The sequence below is a fragment of the Acinonyx jubatus genome, chromosome D2 (assembly GCF_027475565.1).
Source record: "Acinonyx jubatus isolate Ajub_Pintada_27869175 chromosome D2, VMU_Ajub_asm_v1.0, whole genome shotgun sequence".
Lineage (NCBI taxonomy): Eukaryota > Metazoa > Chordata > Mammalia > Carnivora > Felidae > Acinonyx > Acinonyx jubatus.
This window is the reverse complement of record NC_069393.1, coordinates 61,795,050-61,821,986: the sequence shown is the minus strand read 5'-3', so window position 1 is coordinate 61,821,986 and position 26,937 is coordinate 61,795,050. Positions and strand designations below refer to the sequence as shown.

At 41.5% G+C, this 26,937-nt stretch overlaps 1 protein-coding gene across 2 annotated transcripts in view; it reads right to left on the bottom strand.

Moving 5' to 3' along the window:
* SORCS3 (sortilin related VPS10 domain containing receptor 3) overlaps positions 1–26,937 on the bottom strand; it is a 592,870-nt gene that overhangs the window by 8,095 nt on the left and 557,838 nt on the right. The window contains exons 18-25 of one of the 2 annotated variants that reach the window (XM_027063019.2): positions 26,479–26,650; positions 23,984–24,170; positions 18,220–18,353; positions 9,202–9,325; positions 7,485–7,597; positions 3,345–3,476; positions 1,389–1,488; positions 299–404 (exon numbers count right to left, since the gene is read on the bottom strand). In XM_027063019.2, the coding sequence (XP_026918820.1) occupies positions 299–404; positions 1,389–1,488; positions 3,345–3,476; positions 7,485–7,597; positions 9,202–9,325; positions 18,220–18,353; positions 23,984–24,170; positions 26,479–26,650 (1,068 nt within the window). The other variant, XM_027063020.2, reaches the window with a different exon arrangement.

Below are 26,937 nucleotides of genomic sequence, written 5' to 3'. Positions count from 1 at the left end.
TAGGTGAGGTCTGAAAAATCTTTCCACTTCTCTTGAAGAGAAAAAAAGAATTGATTTCATAGGCTGCCCCTTACCTTCCTAACTCTATATATCTATAAATTGGATAGAGTTCAGATTCTTAAACCCATTTATTCCTTCCTGGACCCTCCACCATTCCTGCTGTCCCCCAGTGCCAAACAAAACTTCAAAGAGAATCAATTTCACATATTTAGGATTGGTGTAGGAACTCTGGTTATAGGAAGAACCAGATCCCATGAATCTAGCCCCAGTATCAAAACTGAGTGATAGTAGAGCATACCTTTTAAACTTGTAGATCAAAAATACAGCCAGGCCGACAAACACCACTGACAAGAGCATAAGCATGGCTGAGCTGCTGTGCCCAGCACTTGAGTCCACCAATGGAGCTAGGAGGAAAAAGAAGATGGCTCACTTGGAAGCTACCACATGGAGGGAGATCCCACTGGAGAAAGGAGGCCAGCTGATGTTCATCCTCATAGCCAATCTCCAACTTCCCTGCCCTGCATGCTATCTGGGCATGGGATGCTTGACTTCCATGATGAAAATAGTATCCTCAATCACAGTTTCTTGGGACAAGTCAACTCTTCTACTCTGCCTGGGGACATTTACTGTTCTTGGTATCAGGTGAGCAATGTGTGTCTAGCTAAGGGGAGTAGAAGGAGGGTTTGAATGTCCTTTCTCTTAGCCTGAGTGCCTGTTGACATAATGATGGGTGGCCCATCGGGAACCTTCGGTTGAATACTGATGCAGTGCTTCATTCCCCTCCTCTACACTCCTTTTGCTAAAACACTGCAGAGTGGGCACATCTGGAACCTCCACATCTGCAAAGTGTTATATTAATAAGAGCTATAATAGGCTCTCCCAGAGAGCCAGTAGTAGATGCCCAATGGGACATGCCTTTTCAAATTTCTTTTACAAATCAATCACTAGAGCTTGTCTCTGTATCAACTTAGACTTACCAGATGTAAATCAAAGGGTTTTTTTTTTTACATTACCTGATCTGACCTCCCAACCAAGATTCATGGAATTTGAGAATCATAGAAATTAAGAAACCTTGAGGACTATATATAATTTTGACCATGGCAGATTAAAAATCAATCAACCAACCAACCAACCAAGTCAAAGCCTAAGAACATTGTAGGTATTCCCCAAGGTCATACAGGGATTTAATAGCAAAGCCACTTCTAATGAAGTCTTCTTTCCACCTTGACAGGAAGCCCCAAGAAAGATGTGATTAATCTTTCTTGTAACCGTCACTACACAAAAGAGCCCTGCCCTCAAAGCTATTTTCAGGGATTTGTGGAGAAGTGTCTGCTAATTATCTCCTCCCTTTTCTTCCCATTTCCCCCTGGATTCCATCAGGCACTCACCTAATGTCAGTTGTGTGACATACACAATGACTTGAACCCCTGGCTTCAGCTCAAACTGAACCAAGTTTTGGTTTAGAGCATTAAACAGCATCTCTACAATCTGAAAGAGAGAGAGAGAGAGAGAGTTTCACAGGAAGACATGAAATGAAATAATGCTTCCTCGTGGAGTAAGAAACCAGGGTCAATAAGCAAACAGTGACCACATTCAATCAGAAGACAGGATATTGGGACATTTTCATCAATTTGGTTCTCACAGCCCTTGGGAGCCCTCTGTGCCCAGGGAAGTAGTTGGTGGTATTTGCTTGGGCTGGAGAGGAGAGTGAGACAGAGAGAGTATGTCCAGAGTTACTTAGTGAATTACAGTTGATAACAGACATGGATATCTCATTCAATTCCTGGTTCAGTGCTTGTTCATCCATGCCTTTCTAATTCACCATAGCACAACCTATTATGAAATGAAAGAACATCAACCCATTATTAGTTCTTTAATCTAATGAAGTAACACACACAGGGCAGAGACACCCCCGCCAGGACTAAAGCAGGCATATATGTCCCCAGCCCATTCCTCTATTTTTTTTTTCTTTTGGAGACAATTGAAGGCAGACATCAAAGCAGAAGCTGCCTTCTTTTTATGGGATAATTTTTCCTCTTTACTTTTCCCTAGCAAGTCTCGGAACACATAACATCGATTTAATCACTCTGTAATTCCCACATGAAAGCCGAGGCCGACTTGGGCTGTTGTCCCTAACTCTTATCTGGCTGTACGCGCCTTAATATCACAGCTGCTATTCATCACCGTAATTACCTATTTATCTAAATGGATGGATATTGTAGCTTCCAAATATAGTTCACACATGCCACTTGCTATTTCAGAATAAAGAGGTCTTGTAAAAGTGATGTATGCTTTGAGAAGCTGAATTTATTTCTGGCCAACTTTGATATGCAGCCCTACAAGGCAAGGATCTGCTGCATTTTCCAGAGAAATGGACTGTGCTGGTATCTGTGCAGCTGGAGGATGACTGTGGATGGCCGTATGGAGGAGGGGATGGCCAGGTGAGTAGTATAGGGACAGAGAAGATGTCCTCAGGTGGGAGCAAATGCATGATTTGTGCTGATGTTTAGAAGCCCATTCTTACTTTAAAAAATTATTTATTTTTGAGAGAGAGCATGAGCGGGGTGGGGAGCAGAGAAAGAGAATCTTAAGCAGGCTCCGCATTGTCAGTGCAGAGCCAGACCTAGGGCTCGATCTCACAAATGATGACCTGAGCTGGAACCAAGAGTTGGACGCTTAACCCACTGAGCCCCCGGGGTGCCCCCTATTCTCACTTTCATTTACTTCTCCTGACTTAGCATCACAGGAAGGCGGGGGCAGTAGGTTAGTGAGGGAAAACCGGCCCCTTCACTTCAAGAATGGTGTGCCCATCACAGGAGCCACAGGCCCATTTGATGAGGACAGTAAATCACCATCCCTTCGGACACGCTGCTGCCTTAGTCAAGGCAAGATGAAGCAATCCATCTCTCACCAAAGAAACATGGTTAGAAGCAGTTCATTTTCTCTCCTGAAGCAGAACTTAGGTTGACCGGGATGTTTAAGGACAAGAAGCACATTTTCCTAGAAATAGAAAAGGAAACTCAAATTCCTCCCTCCCCCTCCTGTGTCTCCCCCAGGCCAGGTCACCGGGCGGGAGACCCGAGTAAGTTTGCAGGGATGCCAACTGTTGGAATGAGTGCTGCCAGGGACGCTTTCCCTTCTTGCGCACTGAATGTTCCAGTCTGTGCACTCGCGCTAATTCTGGGCCAGGCTGGCTGCTGGCACCGCCCTGGGGGCTGTGCAGACCCACAGGCTGCTGGGCCTATGGGAGAAAGCTCCCCTCCCTTCGTGGCTGGAAAGATCACTGTGTGCCTTCAGACTGTGGGGGGCAGGCAAGTGTCCTGGCCAAGTGTTCTGTCACTTACTTGTTCCAGGTCCTCTTCATTGCCTTTCCTCCTCTCCGTCAAGTTCTTGGGGGGAAGGATGAAGAGCTCTGCCGAAGTGGGGAGACCAGGGAACACGGCAACTAGGATCTGGTCTTCCGGGACACCGGTTACCTGCAGGGACGTTCAGACCACAGAGTGGAGCCCCGGAGGAACCGGCCTTCCCGAGTCAACCACAAGGAGCAGGGTGCACATGGGTGTAAGGCTCACGTTTGTTTTTTAAACACAGCATTTTAGGCACACATTCCAATATTCCTCTAGGCTTTCTTTCTGTTTCCCCTTAGAAGTGCTATTTTTAGTTTCACTACCTCCTTTGGCTCTTACATACATTTATCCTAAAACTAAAATACTATGATGATTTTCAAAATATTGGTTGCTGGGAACAGTGGCTAAAGCTCCTCCCCTCTTTTCCATTTTTCTGCACTAAGAGCACTAGAGCTTCTGGCAAAAACATGGATATGCAATGCAAACAAGGAATAAGAGGTTACAAGCAAATGTGGGGAAATGCAAATAAAAAATAAAAAAAAAACCAAGAAACCCTATTTCACTTACAAAAGCAGGATTTTTTTTTAAGTTAAAATCACTAATGTCGGTGAGGCTTAAGAGGCTCCCTCATTTGTTGCTGCCAGCCCTACAAATCAATTCACTTTGCTGATTTGCTTTTCAAAAGACTACTTTAAGGCCATAAAAATATTCAGACCCTTCATTTAGTAACTGTAATTTGGAGTGTTTGTCCTAAGGAAATGATCCAAAATATAGAAAAAGCCACACACAGGAAGAAAAACATTATTTGTAATAGCAAATAAATAAAGAAAAACTCGAATTTTCAAAAAAATAAGTAAATAATGGTATAATCATCCAACAGAACGTTATTTTACCATTACGATGATAATTAGTACAGTCAGCCAACATGGAAAAACACTTATGATAGCTGCATTCTAATCTATTTCCTTATATTTCTTTGGTTACAACCCTATAAAAATAAAAATGTATAGGAGTAAAAAAGCAAAATAAAATACTAAAAGTTGTGTTAAGATGCTGAGATCATGAGTGAAACTTTTTTTATTCCTGAATGTTTAGTAAAAGGATTATATTACTTTTTGATAAAAACTTAAAATTAAGTGCCTCTCTGGAGGCAAATTCCTGAAGAGAACAAAACTCTGAGCTCCCCCTACCCTGGAAAAGAGTATGGTTATTCTTTCCTATGTGTCCCCTGAAGTTCCTATGTGTCCCCTGAAGGTCTTTTATCCAGAACACCTCCTCTTCTGCTGCCAATCCAAATAGGGTAGTTTTTGATTTGTCAGAAATACCTGCCTCCTCCAAGAAGTCTCCCCTGACTATATCCACTGGCAGTGACCTCCTCCATGTTAGTCTCTCATGCCAACACTTCCAGATATCATGTCTACCAAGTTTCAGGGACTTAGATCATCTCACCTGTGACATGAATATATCTGGCTGGTATAAGCTTTTCCCTGAGAGGTTCTTATGAATGCTAACCCAGACATTCCTGGGAGTCTTTGTAGTTAGCTCACTGTTCTGATGATGTTTGCAGAGTACAGACTCAATAAACAGTCGCTAGACTGAATAGAAGTGGAGGGGTTGTATTCCATTTGCTCAGCTCTGATTCCTATTTGGGACTAGGCTCACAGATTGGAGTTAATTCCCAGGGATGTGATAAAAGTGAGAGCACCAACTTGCAGAGAACTAACAAGCAGCAATCAGAAACCAGAAGAGTCTACCAGACACAGAGGATCCCTTGGAACTGGCCAGACATCTCCGTTTCCTGTTGGGACGCATGACCCGAAGTAGCTGAAAGTCTTGGTGTCCAAGTCAATGGGGCGAGAAGGCCTCATACTAACCAGCCAGGGGAAGCAAGTCTCCAGAGACCATTCTGGAGGGCAAAGCACAGAGGATCACCCAATGGTTGGGCTGACCCTTTGTCCCAGGGAATAGTGGTCTCAGGGGGTATCAGTCAGTTAGCAACCTTGGAGAGACTCTGGACCCATCTGTCTAGATTCACTTAATCCCATCCAAGGGGACACTTGAGGGACAGATCCTCCTGAGATTTAAGACCCAGGCATCAATCAACATGTCTGATTATTATTATTTACTAGTATTATTATTACAATTACCAAGTCATTTGTTAAAAAGTTAGTATGTTTTTAATAAACACAATCATATAAAATACAACAGAATTGTGGATGTTTCTGTGAATAGGCACATAAGATCAGGGGCATTTTCATCCCTTTCTATGAAAAATGTTTTTGTAAAAAGATTTCAGATGAAGATCATCTGGTAGACAACTCCCCATAGGAATGCTCTCTTAAATCACTCTCTTTTCTTCCTCCTCCTCTTCCTCCTCCTCCTCCTTATCCTCCCCCTCCCCCTGCTTCTTCTTCTTTCTCCTTCTTCCCCTCCCCCCTCCCCCTCCCCCTCCTTCTCCTTCTTCTTCTTCTTCGTCTTCGTCTTCGTCTTCTTCTTCTCCTTCTCCTTCTTCTCCTTCTTCTTCTTCTTCTCTTGCTGGCTCCTTCTCCAGGTCCTTCCCTAGATTGTCCTCCTCTGCCTTGGGGAGCATTGGCATTCATGTCTGCCCTGCATCCCAGTCACCTGGGGGGCCTAATCACCTCCACAGTCACTGCTCCACATTTCTGCCTTCAGGGGGAATATGCACTTGACCTTCAGATCCATAGTTTCAACTCCCCTTGTTATCTCACCCAACTGCTCCTCATGTGCTCCAAACTCACATACAAGATCATAATATTACCGTTCCTCAAGCAAGTTTCTCCTACATGGCCTAAGGGCAAGGCCATCACCCCTCTCCTCTTGGAATCAAAAAGCTTCTCTCTCCCTCTCATTCACACTATATTCTATTAGTCATCAATTCTACTGTTCAACTTCCTAAGTGGCTTTTGAATCTTTCCTCTTCAAGATCTTGTTATGTCTGGTCTAGAGAACTATAGCACTCTTTTAACTGGTCAACTTTTGTGAAATTTACTCCCTACCTTATTCACTTCCTACCTCAGCAGCCCAACCTCTGCACTGTTACCAAAATGAGGGTCTGAATATAAATGAATCTATTCTCAGTATTTTTTGCTTAAATAAGAAAATCCAGTTCCCACTGCCTACCAGATGTATGTCAGACCCCTTTTAGCTTCTGTGATGCTTCACAAGCTGCCCTAACCATTCTAGCTCAAGTCTAGTCATACTTGCCTTAGAACCTATAGACTGGCTACACTAAACTCTATCATTTCCCCAATATGCTCCACTCTTTCAATAGTCCATGGCCTGCACATACTGTTCATTCTACCTGAAAGACACCACAAACTCTGTTAACCATTATGTGCTCTTTAAAACAGAGTTCAAGTATTCCCTACAAAGACCATCCTAATAGCTCACAAGCATTTATTAAATCACAAATAATGTACTAATCCTGCATTTGTCTGGGTAGAGCGAATCCTACTTTTCGTCATGCTCTTTTGTAATGCTGACCATGCCTCTGCCATAGAACTAATCATGTTAGACTTATCTCTGCATTTGAAAACCCATGTTGTACTCATCATTATGTTCTAGTGCCTAGTTCTGAGAAAAGGGTTAACAGAACCGTTTCAAAGCTCTCTGAGGCCAGTATGACCTTGGGTTAACTCTAGAACTCTATTACCCTGAAGGTATGTTCTTTATTCTGGCTTGTAGCCTTCTGATCGTCAAGTATAGCCAATGCTAGTCTTGTGAGTCCACATATGTGGTTAAGAAACCCCTTTGGTGGGCAAAGAACAAGCCTAGTGAATGATAATATCTGTATAGATTCAATGAGTGCCCCCATCCATTAGTTCATTAAAGGGGTCAAGCTCTTGTCTTAGAAAAATTTGGTATACAGACAGGGCCAATTCCCATCTTCAAACACTGGTTCCCATCTCTCTCTCTCTCTGTGTGTCTCTCCTCCACTGTCCCCACTTCCCTCCATCCTTGCTCTACCCTCCTGATTCTTGTCTCTCTTTTTACAGAGAATTCTCATATAACTGTAGAATGGTGGTTTTTAACCCATGAAAATTTATTCTAGACCAGACACTCTGGTTTTTTTTTTCTTTATACACTAACATGTAAGCAAAGATAAAACCAACTTACTTTAACCAGAGCTCTCTTGATGACATTGCCAATATCTTTCCTCCACTCAGGAATGTCAGGGTTGTGGTAATCCAGGTTTGGAGAGAAGGACAACAGTTGGGACTGGAAGTATTCTGCAAGGAGAGAGGGTGTGTGAGTGGGGCTGAGAGAGGGGTGGTGGATTAGCAGATGGCATGATCACTGTGCTTTAGGGAAAGGGTCCAGTCTTCTACGTGGCCTCAACTAAAATTCCTTCTTATCAGTGTGTTTCTTGGCTTCTGAAAAGAAGGTGGAGCTTGGTGACCGGAAGTGGATTTGTGCTCCTACCAGGTAAGAGTTCCTAGCGTCTTAACTGAAATGAAAGATAAATATGAAACTCCAGAAGAAGGAGGCATTTGTTACCGTTGGCGGTATCATGTAGAGCCAACGATAAAGTATTTACAACCTGTGCTTGTTTGAATGGAAACTTGTCACTTGCCCTCCCTCATTTCCTGTGACCTTCCTCCTAGAAACTGTCAGGGGATTAGATTGAAACCCTGTGTGTAGGGTGTGGGCCATGTTCAGTTTCTTGATTTGGCTGATGGATACAGAGGTCTGTTTATGTTGTGGCAAGTCATGAAACTAAACACTTATGATCTGTGTACTCTTCTGCATTAAATCTACACTTCAATAGAGGCACCTGGGTGGCTCTGTCAGTTGGGCATCTGACTCTTGATTTCAGCTCAGGTCATGATCCCAGGATCATGGGATTGAGTCCTGTGTTGGGCTCTGTACTGGGTGTGAAGCCTGCTTGGAATTCTCTCTCCCTTCCTCTGCCCTTCTCCCTGGCTCACACTTGCGCTCTCTCTCTCTCTCTCTCTCTCAAATAAAAAATTTAAAAAAATGTACACTTCAATAACAATGTTTGCTTAAAAAAGGCTTCCAGCTGCCTGATGAGAGAGCCAGAGTATCAAATTTGCAGAGATGTAGGAAAAGGCACCCACCTGAAGTGAGGCTGAAGAAATATGGTCTGAGTCAGAGGATCACATACCTTAGTACAACCTTTTAGAAAACCCCAGGTATAGTAGTAGTCTTTAGGTGCCTGGGGGAGGTTGTGTGGGATGGTGCTAGAAGAAAATGTGATTAAAATAAATTCAATAGCTAGGAATGGTTCTCCAGGATTGAGAACAGCATGGTAGCCCTATTTACCACTCTTCTTTCTAGCTCTGCCCTCATATTCTTAGTCTTGTTTTTGAGCCTTTGCAGCCAAGGATGTTAGAATTTCCAACAATTGGTTATGTGTAGTTATTCTCAGTAATTTATCTATGAGTTCTACAAGGTCAGGGGCCATGACTCCTCTTTTGAGATCACTGGTGCCCATGGCCACAAATGGTAGGTGATGCATACATGTTGTAGATACTTCAGCAGGACATCAGATATAGATGGTTCTATGATAGTCTTTCTAGCTTGGTGTCCTTCCACTTATGATATGTCTTAGTCTAATGAGAACCCTGTCAGGATGTGATGCAGTTACTTCTGGGGAGTAATAAGGGCTTTTCTATGCCATTCGGTGCCGGTTTCTCTTAACCTCAGTGTCTATTCAGGAACAAGGTAGAAAGTGTGTTTGGAAAACTTGTTGACCTATGTAATTTTTTCCCAGCCTGCGGAATTTCCAAAGCAGTCAGGTATTGACATCAGGGTGAGCAGAGAGGACTGGTTGAGCAGGAGGGGGCATCACAGAACAATTTTTAGGGCTTACCATGAACAGCGATATCTTTTGTGTCCTGAATAAGGGCATTTCCAGCAGCCACCTGGACAGTGATGCTGTTGGTTCCCTCTGCAAGGAAGGTGAAGGAAATGCTGCTATCCAGGGTGATGAGGGGCTGAAAGACAAGAGTAGGAATACCCACTTAGTCCTCTGTGGGATATCAGATTTTCTTCCTTTCTCATAAATCTCAGACTGTCACAAATCTGCATAGTATTTGTGTATCCCCAAGGGATCCTCACTTGAAAAGGGGAAGAAGAAAATGACTTTTCATAGCTTCCAAAAACTGTGATTATAGCCGGTATCCAGGAAGAGTACTAATATCCTTGAAATGGACTGTAACATGTAATCTTGAAAGATGAAGATAAGATTGGACACTCTGGATTTTGCACATCACTCTGGTCCTTCTCCAGGGGCCAAGTAGAAGCAACATTAGTAACATATTCCAGCTGGCTCTGGAAACAGATCATTTATTACTCTTCTCCAATATTCTGTGTCAGAATTCTGTGTCTTATAGTCTGTGGACTATAAGACCTTTCAGGGAGGTGATCACACTTTATTTACTTCTGTATCTCCATCCTTCTGTATCTCCATCATTGGCACACTGCCCTCATATAGTAGAATATATATGTAAGTTGGATGCATGGTCAGATCACTGGCTTTTTGTTTTATTCTGTGTTTTCCATTGCCAGGCACTCCTAGCATTTTAAGTAGGTTGGAAAACATATAAACATACACATCTATGACCATTTTAGTTATTCTCTTCTGCTTTATTTTCATAACATATGGAGCTTCCCAAGGATAGAAACAGAATAATTATATTATTTTCCTGAGAATTAGGATCTTGATATAATTAGGTGCTTATCAAAGAGAAGAATGAAGATCCCAAGGTTGAAGAGTCATTATTCAGTGGTCATCTTAAGCCTGTGCCTGTCCAAGTTCCTGTTGTTTATGAGATAAGACATAACAGGAGAAGGCTGCTGTAAGGCAGCTCTTAAAGAGAGGTCACAAACACAGATGAGCAGACTCCCTCTCCTCTCTGTATGTCAGGACAACAATGGGATGGAGACCAAGAATGTAGTCAGTTGGGGATGCATAGAGCAGCTCTTTAAGGGGGTGAGTGTGGGTCAGCACTTACATAGCACACACATGCACTCTAAACTAGACATGGCCTAGATATGTGTGTCAGAGCCCTGCAGAGTCTCAAAGATGCAGCTTTCAGGCAGTGTCTCTGCGGCAAGACTGGAATTCCTTTCTAGCTCACAATTTTCAAGTGGGCTTCTGAAACATAATTTGATTTCTTCTGCTTTAAAATTCTGGACTCAGACAGACTACCACTGCACCACAAGTATTATGCTAAGTAAAATAAGTCAGTCAGAGAATGACAAATAACATATGATTTCATTCATATGTGGAATGTAAGAAATAAAACAAATGAGCACAGGGGGGACAAAAGAGAGAGGCATGCCAAGACACAGACTCTTAACTACAGAGAACCAATTGATGGTTTACCAGAAGGGAGGTGGTGGTGGGTTAAATAGGTGATGGGGATTAAGGAGTGCACTTGTTGTGATGGCAGCGAGTAACACACGGAGGTGTTGAGTCACTGTATTGTACACTTGAAGTAATATTACACTGTATGTTACCTAACTGGAATTTAAATTAACAATTTAATTGTATGCTTGAAACTAATATTTTGCTGTATGTTAGGTAACTAGAATTTAAATTAAAACTTAAAAAATAAAATAATAAAATAGAATAGAATAAAATAAAATAAAATAAAATAAAATAAAATAAAATAATAAAGTATAAAATAAAATAAAAATAAAATTCTGTAACTCCATTATTTTATGGCCAGGCAGATAGCTGGAGTTGGGCAAGATTAGAGATATTGCCCTAAGCTTGTGACACACTTTCTTTTTTGTTTGCTACATGAAAGAAGTGAGTGTAGAAATAGATACACTCTCTCCTTTAAGGACAGATCCCAGAGTTCAAGTATTAAGACACAGCAACAATATACACAAAGGTACAGCCTTCTGAATAAAACAGTGAATCAGTTGCAAGTAGGTTCTGTGATGTATGTCAACTCCCATGGGCAGATGGTTGGTGTTTAGTGTCCTGTGTTGAGAAGGAAGCTGAAGTCAAGTTGGGTTCAGTACACCAGTGTTGGCCATGACCATGGAATAACAATATGTACAGCACAGAACTGCCATCTCTAGTGTAAGAAGAACAAAGATTTGAAACTCTGGCTTTATTAAATTAATGTTGTAATAAATTACCTTGGGCAAAGTTTGTCCCCATTATGGGCCTTCGTACTTTATCTGTTAAACGAAAGCTTTGGGTCAGAAGAGCTGTGAGAACTTATTCAACAATCAGAATACAGAGGATTGATGAATGGCTTTTGGCAAACTTTCTAGTCCCTACTGGTCAACCCATTCCATCTTATCTGTTAGGAGACTTTCAACTGCTTCATTACCTAGTCATATTTTGTGGACATACCCAACCGAATGGCTAAATTTTCTTTAAAAATGATAATATAAAACATTAATAAGGATGCAGAGCCACTGGAACTCTCATACATTTTTTGGTGGGCTGTGAAATGACACAACAACTTAGGAAAAAAGTTTAGTTTTATAAGAAACTGCAACAATTTTTCCAAAGTAATTGTACCACTTTCTGTTTTATGACTTAGCAATTTCAGTCCTGAGAATTTAGTCAAGAGAAAATAAAACGTATGTCCACAAGTAAACAAAAATGTTCATGGAAGCTTATTCATAATAGCCCCAAGATGGAAACAGCCCAGGAACTCCCCAATAGGAAAATAATAAAAAAGCCATAGTGTATTCACACAATGAACATAAAGGAAAAAAATACTGATATATACAACAGGCTAGATAAATCCCAAACCTATAAGAAAGAAACCTTACATAAAAGAATTCATATGGATGAATTTCTAGAACAGGCAAATCTAATCTATGATGGAAAACAAAGCAGCAGTTGGTTTTGGGGATTGGGGGTGAGTATTGACTAAGAAACGGAATGAGAGAACTTTTTAGAGTGATGGTAATACCATGTATTTTGACAGGAGTTTGGGTTACATGTGAATGTGTTTGTCAAAACCTAGAAAGTGCACACTTCAGATTTGTGCATTTCATTATTGATACATTTTACACTGTCATGGGGAAGCAAATACTGCACTCTAGTTAATGACTTGCAAGCTTAAGCATCGAGGACAAAGTATATTGGTGTCTAAATTTGAAATAAGTCAAAAATTAAGATCGATTGATGGATGGACAGAACAGAAAGAAAGACAGACAGATGATAAAACAAGCATAGTAAATGTTAATGGTAGCTACAGCCGGTGGGTATATGGATGTTCACTGTAAAATTATTTCAACTTTAGTGTATATTTGAAGTTTTCCATAATAAAACGTTGGGAGAGAAAACATGAAAGGAACAATCAATATGATTTTACTTTTCCTGATTCCATGAATGACTCTCTCTGATCGTGGCTATATTCTATTGTCCTCCATTTTGGTTCTCTACCCTCAGCTATCATCTTCCCACCTCTCATCACTAGGCATTTTTCTACCTTAACAGTGTTCTCTTCATGAAACGTTCACTACTTCCTTGTCATCTTCCTTAGCTGTCAGTGGTCTATTTGTGCCCCCTTCCTTTCTCTACACATTCCTGTAACCTTAGACTTGGGTAGCTGCAATCTGTCAGGCAAAGGCACCTCTTTTGAGAGTGGTGAAATTCCTCTTGTCCCTGAATATTTGATCTTCTCTCCATCTGGCTGTTTCCCTAGGAGATCCAGGGACCAAACAAGGGTGCAGGGCTGCAGGACAAAGGGAATGCCATCTGTGGTGGGAGAGAGTGTGCTATCCTATCAGCCAGTCAGGGCTCTGAGTCACAGCAAATAGTGCTGAATGGGAACACTTGGTCCCCAGATGGCAGACCACAAGCTTCCATACTAGGGAAGAGGCAGGAGCTAATTTTGTTTTCCAAATTGCTTTTGTTTTTCATCAATTGATATGGCATCATGGCTGATTTCACCTTCCTTGCAAACCTGGAACACTCAACAGGATTCCTGAATTCTTCGTTGGCTACTGATATCTAGTGCGCAATGCTAAATTAAATCAAGTATTTTAAGGTTCATTTACTAAATCTATTAGGCAAGCAGACACATTTATTAAGCCAGACCTCTGTTAATCCCAGCAAATTGGCCTTTCAGAGCCCTACAAATCTAACAGGCAGCCGACTGACTTCTCTATCTCTGTGCCTTGTCCAAGCTGCAGTGGCAGCCCACAGTGAGACCCTTTGGAATAATACCTCATTCCTGCCTGGGTTGTGGGATACATCCCTGCCCACAGAGAATCCCTCATGTGTGACAGGTCACATGTTATCCACTGAGCCCAGAAAGATATTGACAAAACTCTGAGTGACTATTTAGTTATGACATTTCCACTTGACTAATGGAACAAGGAGTTTCAGGGAAACCTTTGGATGCAGCCTATACCAGTTTCCCAGACACTGTAAGTCAAGTTAATATTGAACATAATAAAGCCTCTACAATTTAAATATATACTTTTATAAAAGCTACCATCCCCAAATTGGAAAGACTATGCAATGACTATGCCTGCCTTACTTAAAACTTCAGCAGATTATATAGTTACATGTAAAATGTGTTCATCATATGAAGTTGAAAAGGTAGAATACATAATTGAGGATATACTATGATTGGACCTATGTAAAAAAAACCCTAAAATATACACAAAGACCAGCAAAATAGCATCTATACAGGTGTTAGGACTAAGGAATTAATGTGAAAATTCATAGGGGAAAAAAATTCACTCAAACACACAACACACAAACACATCAAAAAGCTCATCAAAAGTATCACTGTCCATGAATCTGATTCTATCTTCTGTCATCCTATCGTAAATCTGAATTTCTATGACAAAAAACAAAAAACAAAAAAAATCCATTTGTGCCATTGAAAGCCACCTGTCACCTATCTTCCCTACCTTTCAGTGTCTTGTCTCATTTCTACCAAAATGGACCCTCTGTTTTGTCTGAATCAGTCTACACAGAATACAACCATTCCTTACTTTTCCATACAAATCTCTTTCCCCTTCTCTGCCTCAATTCTGTTTCTTCAATGCCAGGTTAAGACCAACTTCATACGTGACTCACTCCATGACCAACAAGGTGTACATCCATCACCACCTAGGCTGCTTGACTGGGCCAATAATATTACATCCCTACCACCTTCCCTTATAGTACCTATGCCTTCATATTCTCCAAAAGATCGCTTCTTAAAGATAAAAAATGGAATTTACACAGATTTGTATTCCTCAAAACATCTAGCACAAAATATGGGCTCTTGAATAAGATCTATGGAGCTACTGATGCAATTTCACATCTCCTGTGATAGGTTTGTAGGTATATGAGACTATTGTTGGATTTGAGGAATGTTTATTCTCTTCTATTTACTTGTACATCACATGGGCTCGCCAATCATTGCATCTGTGTTCATCATGCCTTCTCATTTGAACTTTGATCTCCTTGAAGGTAGGGACAATGTTGTATGTGTTCCTCTATTCCTGACACCACCGAGTGAAGGGCTAGGTATAAAGGCAGGGGTGAACTGATTCTTGATTTAATTCGACCATCTGGGTAAACTTGCGTAATTCACTCAGTCACAACTCTCTCTCTCTCTCTCTCTCTCTCTCTCTCTCTCTCTCTCTCTCTCTCACACACACACACACACCCATAAAACATTACTTTACAAGGTTATTAGCCTAAGTGTTTTCTCTGAAAAATGGGGTAATTTTCTCCATCAGTAATGTTCTAATGATTAAATAAAATGATGTGTATCAACAGCTCCTACAAAGCTGTAGTAGAAATAAATGCCTGAAATTAGTACTAGCTCCTGGGGCGCCTGGGTGGCTCAGTCAGTTAAGTGTCCGACTTTAGCTCAGGCCATGATCTCATGGTTCATGAGTTTGAATCCTGCATCAGGCTCTGTGCTGACAGCTCAGAGCCTGGAGCATGCTCTGGATTCCGTGTCTCCCTCTTTCTCTGCCCCTCCCCTGCTTGTGCTCTGTCTCTCTCTCTCAAAAATAAACATTAAAAAAATTAGCATTATCTCCTTTTACAGATAAGTTTGCTAGTTAATGGGAACCAAATAGCACCAAGTCAGAGCCCTCACCAAAACATTCAAAGACACTCATTAACTTGCCAGTCAAATATAATGCTCACTGGATCAATTGGGCGATGAGGTCCCCTTGATATGCTTCTGGTATGGTGCTAGCAAAAACAAAACAAAACAAAACAAAATAAAACAAAACAAAACTGAAAATATATCTCTTTCACCTGGACCAAATAACCATTCTTAGATGGGGGAGAGAAATCTAGGAAACCAAGTCAGATACACCATTGAAATGTACATGCCGTTGATGCAAATGACAAGCACCACCCTGACTGATATTTTCAAGGGCTATTAGATATATTCTAAGTACATCTAAGTTACTAATATTAATTATTACTGGTTATTACTTGTTCACTATTAGTTACTAGTAGTTACTACTATTATTACTCTGATGTTACAAAGACCAAAACTGAGGTTCAGAGAAATTGCATGATTGACTATACACATACAGCCAAGAAGAATCTGATTCTGGACTGCAACCCAGATTTATTATTTTAAAACTGCTCTATTCTGAGCATTTGTGTAGCACTTCATGCTCAAGCTTATAGGTGGAAATTCCTAACCAAAGAAGACCTCAGGTTACCATCAACCCAAACCAAAACAAAACTGTAATGCCGTTCTGTAATTTAAAATTTCCCTTTTCCTAATATGGCAAAATATAGATTAGCTAGATGTATATTTCAAATAATAACTCAGTGATGTCTGTGGATTAGATATTAGTATCCTTGCTCTACAGAGAGAAAAAGCACTGATATTTAGATCAGGTGATTTGTTTAAGCAAACAAAGAGAATCATTAGAGAAACAGAAACCTGACTCCCCAGTCACTTTGCCCACTTCTGTGTTTATTTGCCAAAATTTAAGAAACTAGATTAAGTAACTGCATTAAGTAGATTAGATTAACTACTAGTCTAGATTAACTAGACTAGATTAAGTAACTAGTAAAAGCCCTAGAATTCAGGTCTTAGAATACTCAAAGGAAAAAAAAAACATATTCAAAGGGGAAAAATGGTGCTGTAGAGAAACACTGTGTCTCCAGCTCCTTGTGGGCTGCTGAGTAAATCACTGTGTTGACAACTGCGAAGAACTTCCCTCCTTGAGCACAGCAGCCTCAGTAAAGATCACCTGGTAAATGAACACTAACAGCAAAGAATTCCCTGGCCTGACAGCCAAAAGTTCTCAGCAGATAAAGACACTTAAAATCCTCTGTTTCTAATTTTCTCCTCCCAAATGATTCTCTTTCCTCTTTCACTATATATGCCTGCTGGTGATTGAAGAAAGATTTTAGGGTCTGTAACCTCTAGAAGACAAACAGAGCGATGCAGCTAATGCATCCTGGGGCTGGGGTGGTGCATGGTAGATGGGAGTTAGGAGACCTGGCTCCACAATTAACCAGATGTTTGACCTTGGGATGCTCATCTCACGCAGGGAACTTCACTTCTCTAATGTACCAAATGGGGATCTTAATAACTAACTTCTGTATCTCTTGTCCTGGTGAATAATCTTTCCAGAAATGCAAAAGCATCACAACCTATATTAAGAAACTGACTTGAAAGTATATAGCATGAACAATGCAAACAGAAAAGGGTCCCTTGGGTCCATAAGTCTGTCTTTTATCAACCCATCCTAACTCCAAGTTTTTATAAAAAGCATCCATTTAGTGAATACCTAGCATGTACTAGGGAGATACATAGCATCTTATTTAATTTTCACAACAATTAAGATGATATAGGCATTATTCTCTCCAATTTGCGCTGACTGAATTAAATTTTAGGTCAAGTGACCTCATCAGGCTCACACAGCTGGCACTGTCACTGTGACTCCAAGGTCTATGTTTTCATCACGTCATGCCACCTCCCTAAAAAAGAGCAGGGTGAATCATCTCCCACTCTTACCATGCAGGGACTGAAGTTCTTTTTGGTCATCTTGAAACAAACAAAGACATCATTGTTCATTTCTTTTTTAAAGGAATTACTACATAGAACTGAATATTTGCTTCCCCTTTCTTGACATATCCAGCATTACCAAGTGTGATACGATATCTTTCTTACTTTTTAAAAATGAAAGGTCTAAGATGGTTAATGCCAATCACATCAAGAATGACCAAGCAAAATGTAGACAAAATCAGGAATGGAGAAAAACATGAAGCCCTTACATTTAGAGACCCTCAGCCTAACTGCTCCCAGCTCCTATTATACAAGTGTAGTCACTGTTGACACAGGTATCACCATCACCAGTTGCGGGGAGTAGGGAGGATGTGCCAAGTTCAGAGTTTAGCCCTCTTAGTCCTCTTCTTAGAGGCTTGGCAGCATCAGTCTAAAAAAGAACCTAAAGAAAACCCTGGGCTTCAGAGAACATCTAGCAGGTCTTGGAGAAGCGTTCTTTACATGCATTATTTGATTTGATTTTCACATCTCTGTATCTAGAGATATAATTCACATTTCCAGATGGAATCACGGGATCTCAGAGATGCTAAGTGGCTTCCTTTACATAGCTAGTGAGTGGAGAGCCCAGGATTAAAAAAAAATAGAGCAAATGAAGTTTTAGAAATACTTATTATGGAAGTAGGTTTGTATAGCTTCTCAGAGTACTCTTTCTTCCTCAGGATTGTTTGAACTTTCCCTACTATAATAATGAATCTGATATAGAGACATATGTGATATTCAATTATGTGGATTCATAGATTCAGGAAATACTCCCTATTGCCCACATCTCTGATGTCCCCAACGTCAACATGGACGCTGGAAGATAGAAGAATTCAGCACAGATCTACTCAGACATGGATCAGAAAGGGCCGAACCTTTGTGCTATTGCCAAACCACCAGAAATAGGTGAGGGTCCCCAGTTGACTGGGCCACACAACTGCACTGATGTTGACCTCCTTATTTCTTATAGCAACAAATGGAACTCGGAGATGAACATGCTCCACGGGACCTGTGGGAACAAGGAAAACAATATGAGTGTTTATATCCTGGGAATAAACGAGCTTCATCGCACTCCCAGATTCTTAATCTTAACCCCTATTACCATAAACTATAGTAAAACAAGGATCACAAACTCACAAATGTTGAGATGTGGGTGTGTGCTTGAAATAAAGCACCTTGTATAAAAGGGAACATAAATCAGACTTCAGACTTTTTGAATGACATCCGAAATACATTTACATCTGATGTGCCTAACCATGAATACTTATGAACCTCCAATCCAAGGACAAAGCCAGTTTATTAGACACTTAGCCAATAAATAGGAAGATAAACAGCAGTCTCTTTCATTTCTGACAATTAGCCTGTATTGTCATGTGGGGTCAGCGCATCATATGGAGGGCTCTTCCATTATCCTTGATTGTTAATTGGTTCCATCCTCTTCAACAATTCGCCATTGTGCCCGTCATCTGCAATACTCAGTGGGCGTCATTCAGAAGCTGGCAAGGCTGTTTTACAAAAAGGAAAATGTGTATCTCCCTAAATCAAAGGAGAAACAAATTCCAGGTTCCCAAATAATAAAAAAGCTGCTTGCAAAAAGGTGAGCAAATTTCTCTTTTTTTCCTGCAGAAAACTGATATAAGCAGCAAGTCAGAGAAAATATATGAACACATCAATGAGGATTTTAATTTAATTCATTTCCAAAATAAAATGAGAAGAGGAAAAGCTGCTGGAAAACATTAACAGGTCAGTGTTGCACTGTGGGGTGGATATGTTATCTTTTTTAACTCTGTGGGGTTTTCCTCTCCCCCCACTTCCACTCCTTCCTCTTTTCCTTTCCTTTTTTTTCTTTTCCTTCCTTCCCTTTTCCTCCTTTCCCTTCTTTATATCTTTGCTACTTAACCAAACCCAATTAAAGTATTCCATTATCTGTTCACACTATGCTAGCACAAATATTCCTGGTTTCCATAATGATAGTGTCAAGAATAACTAAAAGTCAAGACTGCAGTCCACACATCTTTTTATTGGGGGCCTTGAGTTCTTCTCATAGGTGGGACATTTTTCAGGCCACTCAACCTTCGCTATTTACATCTTGGGTTATTTTGGAGGCAGCTCGGTTTAAAGGGAAGAAAACAGATGGCTTTTTCTCATTTCTGGTCTGGTTTAAATTTAGCTGTATGATCTTTTCCTCTTTCTTACAGAGCCTTGACCTTACACAGTCCCTTACCATTATGTCGTCCCGCATCTTCCTTATAGGAATCAGAACATGTGAATGTGATATCTGGATGTTAAAAGTACCATCCCGTTAATTCTGGGTGGGCACTATTTCTACCACCACTATCGCTGTCTCTGTGTACCATTGCATAGAAGTCCCTCTAAGACAGCAGAAGTTCTTCTGAGTCTCACTGGGCATCGCCGGTATTGTAGGTAGATTTATGCTGAGGGAGAAGGTGTTTGGGTAAAGACAAATGCTGAAACTAGGAGAGCAGTCAGGCCTGCCTGCCACTGTCCATGCTGTACTTTCCTGAACAGTCAACACGTGTTCGAGGACCTGCGTATCTACAGCTTGAAACTACTCATTGATTACAGCTCTCTGACCTGACCACAGACATACAACCCTCAAGGTTTCTTCCAGCAAATAGTCTCTTCTAGCAAATAATTTCAACCTTGTCACTTCAGATACACATTTGGCTAAAGGTTTAATTATTTTCCTTAAAATTTTTTTAAATGTTTATTTATTTTTGAGAGAGATAGAGAGAGAGAGCACGAGCAGAGAAAGAGGGAGACAGAGAATCCAAAGAAGGCTCCATGCTCTGAGCTGTCAGCACAGAGTCCGACATGGGGCTCGAACTCACAAACCACGAGATCATGACCTGAGCTGAAGCTGGATGCTTAACTGACTGAACCAGGCACCCCCGAAGGTTTAACTATTTTCAATAAGAAATTCTGCTCAATTATTTTTGTATGGTTTAATTGTTGGTGAAAATACAAATACCCACAAGTTATGAGAAAGCACTGGCTACTTTTGTGACTTAATTACTCATTTTTAGGACCTTACATGATTTACCTTTCTTTGTTGTTTGTGTTTTACTGATTCATGGGGAGGAGAATGAGACAGTGGGAAGGAGCCCCCAGCCAGCCATGTCCTAGGAGGGAGATGAGAACTCTGTGTTTACAATAACACCCCAGAGTCTTTCTCTGTGCCCAGATACAGAGCTCATTCCTCCCCTGCTGGGAAAGGGACCATTTACCCTTAAAGTCAATTCTCCTGTTATATCCCTCCCTCATAATGCAGGAAGCTTATTCCCCTGGCCAGCTCATCAGAATCCCAGGCCTTTCCACAGTTAAGTGATGATACTGCTAATGGCTTGTGGCCCTGGCACTTCTTCTCAGCTTTCTGTCACTCGAGGGCCTTGGCCCAGCTACACACTGTCAGGTACTTTGATGCCCAAAAAGATAAAAGGAGATATCCTTCTCCCTAAACTCATTGCAAACAAAGGGATACAGTTTCCATGAATTGGCACACCATCAAACATAATCACATTTTTTCCAAATTCAAGACAAGCATGTTTGGGTAAACAGAATCTCCAGGAACAACAACACATAATAGTTTTTTTTTAATGTTTATTTATTTTTGAGAGGGGGGGGGAGGGGCTGAGAGAGAGAGGGAGACACAGAATCCAAAGCAGGCGCCGGGCTCCAAGCTGTCAGCACAGAGCCCTATGCGGGGCTCAAACTCGCAAACCGTGAGATCATGACCTGAGCCGAAGTCGGATGTTTAACCGACTGAGCCACCCAGGCACCCCAACATGTAATAGCTTTGTAGGGCAAAGAACCTGAACCAGATGCTCCGGGCTTCAACCTAGGGATATACCAGTGACCAGAGAGAAGGGAGAGGAAGGATTCAGGAGGGAGCACAGCCAACTCATAAAATCCTCACTGTCAAACAGTGCTCTTTTTGATAAAAATCTAATAATTTGTGCGAGATTGGTTATTATGGGTGGCTAACAACTACTTTTGTTAGCTAATGGCCCAAGGTGAGGCCAAGAGCAGTTTCCACTATAATAACTGTCTGGTAAATGCAGCCATGATTGATTTGGAGGGAATTACGAGCATGATAAAAGTTTCAAGGAACATTTCCTCCTTCATGCACATAACCCACAGTATAAATCAGTTCCTTGCTGTTGTGATTTTTGCCACTAAGATACACTGGTCTTTGCACCCTTCGGGCAAGGTCCGCTATTGTTAGAATTAGGAATATGGGTGGGAGAGAGGAAAGTAAATTTTCCCTCTTTGTCTTCATTTTTAAATGCAGCAGAAGTGTCAGGCAGAAAGTTAGTAGGTAGTACTTAGTAATTACTATAACAGGTAACATTCATCATGTGCCAAGCTGGGTGGTTAAGTGGCATTTTGCATACTGTGCAGAGAAATGTTAACATAGACCTGAAATTGCCATCCTTGGAAAGACTTGTGTGCAAGATTGGCTCTTGATAACATCTGGAAACTTGGCTTTGAGAGTATTTCCACTCAACAGTTAACTGCTAAGAGTGGTTCACTATGTCTAGATAGTTTATGCCAACAATATGGTTTATTCTGAGAATGTATTTTCCTTAGGGTGTCTGGAATTCTGGCATACACTAGGCAGGAGATGCCTACCTGACCAGTCCTTCCCAAAAAATCATGGGTACTGAATTTCTAAGCAGCTTCTCTGGTAAAGAGCCCTTCTCATGTGCTTCTAGAGCTCCTTGCTGGAGGAATTACCCATGTTGGGTGACACCATGATAGGGGCTGACTCTTTGGAGATCACGACTGGCTTCCTCCAGATTTTGCCCTCTGGCCCTTTTCCTTTGCTCATCTTATTTTGTCACCTTTCACTGTAATAAATCACAGTCTTGGGTATGACAATATGTTGAGTCCTGTGAGTCCTTTTAATGAATCAACAAACCCAAGGGGGTGGTCCTGGGGACCTGTGAACCATATTCATAATCCAATTTGATTCTCATAGCTTCCCTATAACCTAACTATTAAAGGTGAGCAATCAGAAGTTTGTAGAGTAAGAAAGTTGATCAGTATTAGATGTTTAACAAAGGGATATAATCAGATTTCAAACAGAGGTCCCTTTGTTCTAAACCCTGACTCATGAACACCCTGCATGCCACCTACCTGGGTTTTGGATCTGGTGCTTCTGGCACAGAATGAGTATAATTGGTGTAGTACAGTTATTACCACTAGGGCTATTGATGGCCCATTTCTAGCAGCACCTGCCCTCACCCACCAGAATGTAAAGTCTTCAAGACTCAGGCCATATCTGTATTGTTACTTCCCCGGTGCCTTGCTGAATGCCTTACATATATTCAGATCCAACAAACATTTGTTGAATAAATTAGTAAATAATTGGGTGTTTTATTTACATTTCCTATTTGTTACAAGAGCCATGTGAGGCAAAGCACCAGTTAGAATTAAGCCATTTTGAAATTGGAGTTCAGAAAATCCAGAGAAGAAATAATTTATCTTGTGGCCAAGTATCCTGGCATCTTTAGGGATGTAACTGATCTATCATCCAGGTGTCCCCCAGTGCTCTTCCCCTATCACTGGTGGCCCTTGTGCTACCACTATGATTAAAATGCTAGACGACTAGATAGCTTACTGTTTTCCAGAAACCTTTTAAATGTAGGCAGTTTATAAAGTGGAGTTTACTCCATGGTAAAGTGGAGTTTACCATCACTGAGGTGGAGGTACTTCTTGCATTCACCTAGACTCTTTGGGGACATATAATTTTTACCATATATAGCATATTACTCCCCAAACATCATGGGGTATATAAATTAGAACCACAGAATTCCTTAGGCCCATGAGTATCACTGAGAAAGGTATAGGAAATCAATACCAGCCCCATAACATGTCTTGACCCAACATGCTAAAATCATAATATTTAAGTTTCATTTTACATGAATTAAGTCCCAGGATAGCAAATACACAAAACGTATCCATTACACACAAAGTACTTTGGAACTTCAGCTGTTGTTTTGATTTGGGCCAAGCGACAGTCAATAGTAATGCAATACGTTCCAGGTCAACAAAAACATTTTGGAGAGTCCTTAGAATTGTTTACAATAGGAGTGAACTTACAGTAACCTTGGACACAAGAATTAGGTTCTTTTGTGTGCTCAGTTCTACATTTTCAAAAATCCGTACATGTTTCTTTAACCCTTCTTTGGTTCTTCCAACAGAGATTAGAAATTTATTTTGATTCGGGCTGCCTTCACTCATAGTAGCTTGGAAGTGACCATGTGGCTGTGAACCAGGTGAGCTTCCTCTTCCTATATTCTTAGGACTCTCCAAAGCAAAGTGAAAGGACTTTCACCTGAATGTGTGTCTGCATGTGCACACGTCCACCAGGACGTAGTGGGACTGAAAAGGAGGGGCCAGTTGGTAATACTATCCAAACTTTCAAGATACTTAATTTACTTCAGTGTTAGAAAACTGAAACACAGATGAGCACACATCTCAGTCTCTCCACTTGGGCCATTACAAAAGGGTGGCAGTCATACCAAAGCTAGTCTCAGCTCTGCATCCCAGAAGTCTTGACACCAGTTGTCAATTGGGAGTAACATAAGAAAGGAGAAGGCTCGTGCTACTTACAAACCACGTGCAGGAAGAGGACAGCTGTGTCTGAGCCCAGGTTGTTCTCTGCATAGGCCGTCACCTGGAAGATGCCCGCACTCTTGTACACGTGCTTGATGCCATCCTCGATGGGGCTGAAGTTAGCATAGGACACTGCAATCCCATCCCCAAAGTCAAGCTGGATGTTTGTCCTTTGGAGATCACCCTGCACGGGGGGAATAGCAGTGGGCCTGGGCTCACTCACATGTCCAGTCTGACTCCTATTGGATGCTTGTCCTGTGCCTTCTGCATCACCCTCTTGAGGACGTAGAGACTCTCTCAGGGCTGAAGCACCCTCCACACAACCATCAGACTCTTATATGATATCCACTGAGCATCACGGGGAGGTCCTATGGATCTGTTGTCCCCGTAAGCCCAAGCTCAGGGCAGCCTCTGACATGGGCCCAAGGGGACAAGGTAAAGCCTCTAGGGAGTTCTAGGCACACACATGCTTTAATATTCCTCTCCTGTGTCATAAGAATAACAGCAATAGTAACAGCTAATACTTACAAAGTTTCTTTTCAGTTCCAAGCAATTGATCTCCTCACAACTTTCTAATGCAGAAAGTATTACTTTCCCCATTTTATAAATGGGGACAAAAATAAATAAGTAGACCAAAGACTCACAGCTAGTAGTGGAAGAGACCAATTTTGAACCCAGCCAGTCTGGTTTCAACACTAATGCTCTCAACTACAATGCTAGAACTATATACAATTATTCCTATGTTTTAATATTTATTATTATGTTCCAAGCATTATGTTTATCACCTAACACATAGTCTATACCACACCTTCAAAATAACTCTGTGAGGTAGGATGATTATTCCCAGGCTACACATGGATACTACATACCAGTTAAAATTACATCCGTGCTCTGCTGACCTTGGGTTTCCCTAAACCTGCCTAAGCCCCTCTTCCCTGAAGCCTTTTCCAATCATCCCAGCTCACAGATCCCTCTGCCTCTTGGAAGGCCAAGAGCCCCCTGGGAGACACCTAGAGGCATGATGCCATCAGTTCGGGTGAGGTCATCCGAAAGCCCCAAGCCGATGCTCAGCTTCTTAAGAGCGGATACTAAAGCTCACCCTCCCTTGTTCTTCCTCCCACTATATTGGGTCAGCGCTTTGGATAAATGCAATTGAACCTGACCACAAAACAAGGATCCTCGATGAAAAAGAAGAATTGGATCTCTCTGTTTACAAACATAGTTGATGAAATTTAAAAAAAAGGATATACATCATTTTGGAATTATGAGCCAATCCTTCTGTCCAGTGAAGGTGCATTGATCACAGTTTCATGTTCCATCTCTTCCCCCATGGCAACCCAGATGTGAATGAAATATTGATAGGTGCTCCCTTGCCCCCTGCACAATGTAAACTACCCTTGGGTTTATGAATATAAATTGAAGTGGAAATGAACTAGAGGCAATTCAAATGGATAAGATCATGGCTCTTCACATCCATTCAGGAGAAGGTTTTTATAGTGCTGGTCCTGGAAACTCCCTAGTGGAAATATGATAGTGACCTCCTCTGAATCTTAAAGTCCTTTAATTCAAGTGCCCAGTGTGGGCGAAGGCTGAAGAATCTGTCAACCCAGGATAAGGAACCTTCACCATCCTGTTCAGTATGGCCCAGACTTTAAAGGTTTCTAAAGTATTCACATTTGGGGAAAACAAAAAACAAAAAAACAAAAAAACCCTCCTGGCCTGCTGTGGTCTCTTTCCAAGATCTGAAGAGCTCAGAGCAATTTGCATACACATTTAGAGGTCTTTGTAAATCAGGCAAGCTTTTTCCCCCACCGCCTCAGCAAGGAGTGCCTGAAAAGCTCTCTGGTTTGGGAAAGGGATAAAGTAGTTCATGTAGGGAGCAAGAAGCATAAGACAGAGCTGTTTCCACCCTGGAATGAATGGATGCAGGCTGATTTTACTGCCTTAATTGCAAAAGACACTAAAATGTGAAATAATGGAGCAGCCAGTTGATGGAAAAGCAACTAATGTGACCTTCTTTATACATATATGTTTAAAAGATTGCAATAATCTTCCCCCACACTCACACTCACTTTCAAGACTCTTTGAAAGCCTTGTGGGCTTTTTTTAACCAGGGGGGTTAAGTATGAGGAAAAAAGCAAAAGAGGCTCCTGGGAGCAACAGAAAAAATACGAATTCCCTTCTTCTGGCAAAGTTTAGAGCATATGGTCTTATGGTGATAAATATTCCTTCAACAAAGCAGGCCCTAAAGGGGAATCTCAAAGAACATATCCAGATCTGCATCTGCCCTGAGCCAAGTGGGTCTCCTGCAGCCCAGGTCTGTGCCAAGCGATGGAAGTAAGAGGGTCCCTAAATGTCCAAGCCTTCTTTTATCCCTTCTGTCTTCTGACCATTGACTCTGGTACAGGCACCTGGGGGGATACATCGTCTTTCTTTTCTTCCCTCCCTGGGAGCAGTGAGTTATGACCTCAGAGACCCAGGACAACACCTACCTCCTCCATGAGAATGATGAAGGTCGCATTATGCCCCTGCTCTGCTACTAGGCGCCCGTCGGTTGTCACCACATGCAGGCCTCGAGGGGCTTTTCCGGGACACATCTGGGCCTTGGCCGTGTACTTCTCCCTCAGCCCGTCCGTGCAGTTGTTAGATACAATTCTCCGGTACCTAAAGAGTATTGACAGCTGTTGGCAGTGTGGGGTGAGTGTGTGTGTGCATGTTAGAAAAGGATACCAGAAAGCTAAAGTGAGAGATGTTTTGCACAGCTGCTCCTAAAAACTGAGTCTCAAAGAAGACAGCCCTTTAAGAAGCCAAACAAATGCTGAGGAACTGCTATCCCTCCATCTGAGGAAGAGCAGCTCTTTAAACATTATTATTGATCCTACCTGGTGAGCCACGGATCAGATCAGTGTCTAAACTAGCCAAGAAAAATCAATGCGTGACTCACATGCAAG